General features: G+C 46.6%; 1 protein-coding gene across 9 annotated transcripts in view; it reads right to left on the bottom strand.

Moving 5' to 3' along the window:
• Positions 1–5,574, bottom strand: part of LOC129846163 (myelin transcription factor 1-like protein) — a 132,222-nt gene extending 126,648 nt beyond the window's left edge. For 8 of the 9 annotated variants that reach the window (XM_055914117.1, XM_055914124.1, XM_055914120.1 and 5 more), the window contains exons 1-4: positions 5,425–5,574; positions 5,123–5,177; positions 4,792–4,825; positions 514–576 (exon numbers count right to left, since the gene is read on the bottom strand). In XM_055914117.1, coding sequence (XP_055770092.1) covers positions 514–576; positions 4,792–4,825; positions 5,123–5,177 — 152 coding nt within the window. In that variant the 5' untranslated portion in view covers positions 5,425–5,574. Of the gene's footprint in view, positions 1–513; positions 577–4,787; positions 4,826–5,122; positions 5,178–5,424 lie in introns of all 9 variants that reach the window. The other variant, XM_055914118.1, reaches the window with a different exon arrangement.
• Between the last annotated feature and the right edge of the window lie 637 nt (positions 5,575–6,211).

A 6,211-nucleotide genomic window follows, 5' to 3' on the forward strand; every position in this document is an offset into this window, starting at 1 on the left:
ACAGCAGGAAAATAATCCTGCAGCAACAGGAAATATGAATCAGTGCGTGGATTATACAGTAATTAATGAACATTGATGTTAGGGTTGATACATTTTTCAAAAATGGAAAATCAAGTCTGAAATTTCAAGGTGGAAATTACAAACTTCAGAAGCCTTTTTAATGCTTAAATACACCATAAGTTTACACCACAAGTTTACTACATTGCAGGAATGTTCTCCTGCAACAGGTTGATCAAATTAAAAACCTACATCTGTAGATGTTGCACAACCACAATCAACCAGTATCAATCTAACACTCAAGCAGGTCCTCAGATATTCGGAGACATTTTGCAATCAACTTTTCACAGCCAGTGATTGCAATTGCAGGTTTGCTTTTTGTGCAGGAGCAAAGGCCTGGAGCTGGAGAGCTTGATTTGTCCATGACAGGTCAGGGAGGGCTGAGCGAGTGAGTGAGTGAGAGAGTGAGGAGGAGAATAAATGCAGATTATAAGGGGAGTGAAGAAGGATCTTTACCTTCGGTGTCTGGCGTATTTGCCGCTGACGTGTCCGCTTCCATCACAGCCTGGAGTAGGACAGCTGTAAACACAAAGGAGAGACACTGGAGTTAACACGATGCATGGCACGATAGGCACGTACACACACACACACGGCCCCTCCCCCTTCACCCGATGCACACACACTTCTCCAGATGACATGCCATTCCCTCACACACAGATAGTGTTCAGTACATGCATGACAAAACACATGATCCAGAGGAATGCACAGGACCATAGCAGCTGTGTATTATTCATGTAATGAGAATACACAGCCAGCAGCCTCGAGGCCAGGCGGTGACTCACTACTCTGCATATTTCATAGCAGCCCATCAGCCTTCCTTTAGACAACTGTGAGTGCCAAAGATAAACAGCCCCTCTTAAGGAACACTGGGTGCTTCTCCCTTTGACCCCACACCTATAGGTACTAGGAGGTCAACTCTGTTGTAGCTTTCCATTGGCCCATTCGCCCGCGGTCCACTCTCACTGCCATCACATCCGCTAGGTTATAGCCACCTGTGGTGTACGGTATCCATATTAGGAGATCAAATCAAATCGTATTTGTCACAGGCGCTGAATACAACAGGTAGACCTTACGTGAAATGTTTAGTTACAAGCCCTTAACCAACAATGCAGTTCAAGAAATAGTTAAGAAAATATTGACAAAAAAAAAAAAGATTACATAATAAAATAACAATAACAACGCTATATACAGGGGGTACCGCCACCGAGTCAATGTGCAGGGGTACAGGTTAGTCAGGCTATATACAGGGGGTACCGCCACCGAGTCAATGTGCGGGGGTACAGGTTAGTCAGGCTATATACAGGGGGTAGCGCTACTGAGTCAATGTGCGGGGGTACAGGTTAGTCAGGCTATATACAGGGGGTACCGCCACCGAGTCAATGTGCGGGGGTACAGGTTAGTCAGGCTATATACAGGGGGTACCGGTACCGAGTCAATGTGCGGGGGTACAGGTTAGTCAGGCTATATACAGGGGGTACCGGTACCGAGTCAATGTGCGGGGGTACAGATTAGTCAGGCTATATACAGGGGGTACCGCCACCGAGTCAATGTGCGGGGGTACAGGTTAGTCAGGCTATATACAGGGGGTACCGGTACCGAGTCAATGTGCGGGGGTACAGGTTAGTCAGGCTATATACAGGGGGTACCGGTACCGAGTCAATGTGCGGGGGTACAGATTAGTCAGGCTATATACAGGGGGTAGCGCTACTGAGTCAATGTGCGGGGGTACAGGTTAGTCAGGCTATATACAGGGGGTAGCGCTACTGAGTCAATGTGCGGGGGTACAGGTTAGTCAGGCTATATACAGGGGGTAGCGCTACTGAGTCAATGTGCGGAGGTACAGGTTAGTCAGGCTATATACAGGGGGTAGCGCTACTGAGTCAATGTGCGGGGGTACAGGTTAGTCAGGCTATATACAGGGGGTACCGGTACCGAGTCAATGTGCGGGGGTACAGATTAGTCAGGCTATATACAGGGGGTACCGGTACCGAGTCAATGTGCGAGGGTACAGGGTAGTCAGGCTATATACAGGGGGTACCGGTACCGAGTCAATGTGCGGGGGTAGAGGTTAGTCAGGCTATATACAGGGGGTACCGGTACCGAGTCAATGTGCGAGGGTACAGGGTAGTCAGGCTATATACAGGGGGTACCGGTACCGAGTCAATGTGCGGGGGTACAAGTTAGTCAGGCTATATACAGGGGGTACCGGTACCGAGTCAATGTGCGGGGGTACAGGTTAGTCAGGCTATATACAGGGGGTACCGGTACCGAGTCAATGTGCGCAGGTACAGGTTAGTCAGGCTATATACAGGGGGTACCGGTACCGAGTCAATGTGCAGGGGTACAGGTTAGTCAGGCTATATACAGGGAATACCGGTACCGAGTCAATGTGCGGGGGTACAGGTTAGTCAGGCTATATACAGGGGGTACCGGTACCGAGTCAATGTGCGCAGGTACAGGTTAGTCAGGCTATATACAGGGGGTACCGGTACCGAGTCAATGTGCGGGGGTACAGATTAGTCAGGCTATATACAGGGGGTACCGGTACCGAGTCAATGTGCGGGGGTGCAGGTTAGTCAGGCTATATACAGGGGGTACCGGTACCGAGTCAATGTGCGGGGGTACAGGTTAGTCAGGCTATATACAGGGGGTACCGGTACCGAGTCAATGTGCGGGGGTACAGGTTAGTCAGGCTATATACAGGGGGTACCGGTACCGAGTCAATGTGCGCAGGTACAGGTTAGTCAGGCTATATACAGGGGGTACCGGTACCGAGTCAATGTGCGGGGGTACAGATTAGTCAGGCTATATACAGGGGGTACCGGTACCGAGTCAATGTGCGGAGGTACAGGTTAGTCAGGCTATATACAGGGGGTACCGGTACCGAGTCAATGTGCGGGGGTACAGATTAGTCAGGCTATATACAGGGGGTACCGGTACCGAGTCAATGTGCGGAGGTACAGGTTAGTCAGGCTATATACAGGGGGTACCGGTACCGAGTCAATGTGCGGGGGTACAGATTAGTCAGGCTATATACAGGGGGTACCGGTACCGAGTCAATGTGCGGAGGTACAGGTTAGTCAGGCTATATACAGGGGGTACCTGTACCGAGTCAATGTGCGGGGGTACAGATTAGTCAGGCTATATACAGGGGGTACCGGTACCGAGTCAATGTGCGGAGGTACAGGTTAGTCAGGCTATATACAGGGGGTACCGGTACCGAGTCAATGTGCGGGGTACAGATTAGTCAGGCTATATACAGGGAATACCGGTACCGAGTCAATGTGCTGGGGTACAGATTAGTCAGGCTATATACAGGGGGTACCGGTACCGAGTCAATGTGCTGGGGTACAGATTAGTCAGGCTATATACAGGGGGTACCGGTACCGAGTCAATGTGCGGGGGTACAGGTTAGTCAGGCTATATACAGGGGGTACCGGTACCGAGTCAATGTGCGCAGGTACAGGTTAGTCGAGGTCATTTGTACAATTTAGGAAGCTTTGTCTGACCACTGATTTAGTTTTGCTTGACAACTTCCTAATATGGATGCCGCGGTGGTGGATGTCCGTCATGCACCATCCACAATGAAAAGTGCATGACTGTGCTAATTAGAGCAGAACAGCAGCTCTCTCCAAGGTGAACAGATCCATAGATTGTCGGTGAATTGCAGGAGCACGCATCGATCACTGCTATTGGCATTATTGATGTGTGTAGGCCTGGAAATGGATCCATGGGCTGATGAAACACCTATGTCCTCAGGGAGAGGATGTGTATAGGCCAGTGGGCTGTCTGTCTCTGTGTGTGCATGCGTGGGTGCTTGCCTGACTGTCTGCCTGCGTGTGTGTGTACGTTTGCGTGCACGTTTGCATGTGTGTGCTTGTACGTGTACGTGTGTGTGTGGATGTTTACGTGTGTATGCTTGTACGTGTGTGTGTATGTTTACGTGTGTGTGCTTGTGTGTGTACGTGTGTGTGTATGTTTATGTGTGTATGCTTGTATGTGTACGTGTGTGTGCTTGTGTGTGTACGTGTGTGTGTATGTTTATGTGTGTATGCTTGTATGTGTACGTGTGTGTGCGGACGTGCGTGATCATAAGTGTGTGAGAAGCAAGAGCCAGGGAAGTGGCGTGGAGAGATTATGGATTAGGGGTTCTGAGCTGAGAAATACCATCAAGAGGGAGAAGGGTGTTTAGAGATAGAGACTGTGCAGGCCACTGGCCAGACAGAAAACACACGATTACAGAGTGTACTAGAATGTTTATAACATTGGTGTATTCTACAACTGCAATGAAAAAGGGTAGATATATCGCAAACATTTTTTTTGGGAAAATAATCAATCATTTTTAATCTGTTCAATGAAGGCATGAAAGTAATTATGAGCTAAACACTTGATCCTTGTCCAAATGTTACAGCTGAGGAAATGACTAGAGAGATACGGTAAAGGCACTGTCAACAGTGGCTGTTTACAATACAACACCACAAGTCACTGTGGATATGATGTCAGTACGGTGTCCATATTAGGACATTTCAGGGATATTCACTTGTATCACTGGCACGAAGTGAAACATGGTCCCTCTCAACATGACCAATCTGCAGGGAGTGCTAATAGAATGCAGTTGATCATGATATCCCCACTATAGCCTACTGTTAATACAACAGCAAATCAAATATAGATAGAAAACCATTGACCACTCAGAGAGTCTGTAAAGCCCTCAGGAATGAACTACGCACCAACCTGAATAACTCCTGTGCTGCCGTCTCCACTGGAACTAGTGAGAAAGATTAACAAAGCCACATCAGACACAGTTAGATGCACTGTCTAGTACAACATACACAACAATAGCAGTAAAGAAGAAACAATTACAATCAAAATCAAAACTACAGGATCCATCATGCATTTCTGTGTATCTACAGTCACTTTCACTTTGACTTGATGTCCCCCAATATGACACCAGGTGGCTGGCAGATGAGAGGGAGGGGGCAGAATGAGGGGTTAGGGGAGGCAGTAACTAACAGCCCCAGGTCGTTTAGAGAGACAGACACACTGTACTGTTACCGTAGCGTACCTCGGACCCCTTTGGAACGCGTTCGATGGCGCTTCTCAACCGCATCCACGTCCATCTCGTAAAGACAAAGGGTTGGGAAGCGGTCATTAGTTTCATCCTCTTTCTCTCATGACATAATGAGGACTGAATACTGCACAACACATAGGCTACCATAAATTAAGATGTCACATACAGTAACAGAAGACCTAACTTAATTTCATAAAGCTTCATTGAGTTTCATAGAGCTTCATGGAGCTTCATTCATTCCGTGGAGAGATGTAGGACTGTAGTACATCCACTATGTGGAAGTTAGAGTTAGTTACCTGGAATCAGCTGGGTTGAGTGTGGCACCACCTCGGGTTCAAAACCACGCCTCCTTCTCTGAGTGTAATAGTTGTGCTTTCTCAGCAGAAACAATTCAAAACTCCCCATCCAAAGGCATGATCTGCAAAGACAATAAAATAACAAGAATAACAAGAACATTCTCACATTAGCGATAGTAAGCGTAAAGATGGTCAAGCTTAGCGGTTAGCATCTTTCTTTTGTCTTGTTTGATTGCAATCACTTGCTTTTTCTTTGGGTCCTTTTCAGTTGTTTAATTTCTATTGTTATTCTGTACTTGTTATCCTCTTATGTTTGTTGTGTAGTAAATATTTCCATTTTTACTTTCAATGTTTTTCTTTTATTCGTTTTTTTTCCTGTGAAGCACAATGCATTGCATTCCATGTCTGTATAAGTAGAGTTTGAGTTGATTTGATTTGACTGTACTAAATTAGCCCGGTTGACTCCATTCTGTAAACAATGCAGTCTTATGAAGGGCAGCATCCTCACTGCTTTGTTTCCATTCCATTGTTTTGGCTAAGTCCCATGATGCACAGCAGGAGGTAAATATGTTCCAAAAACAAAGATAAACAACTTATTACATCCACCAGGCAACCAGAGAGTCATTACAGTTTCTCTCTCTTTGTCTCGGTTTCCGTCTTTCCCTTTGTTACTTGCTTTCGTGTATTGATATGTATATTGATGCGTATATATATATGTGTATTGATGTGTGTATTGATGTGCATATTGATGTGTATATTTAATGCATATATTGATGTGTATATTGAT

This window comes from Salvelinus fontinalis, unplaced genomic scaffold, assembly GCF_029448725.1.
Source record: "Salvelinus fontinalis isolate EN_2023a unplaced genomic scaffold, ASM2944872v1 scaffold_0462, whole genome shotgun sequence".
Classification (NCBI taxonomy): Eukaryota; Metazoa; Chordata; class Actinopteri; order Salmoniformes; family Salmonidae; genus Salvelinus; species Salvelinus fontinalis.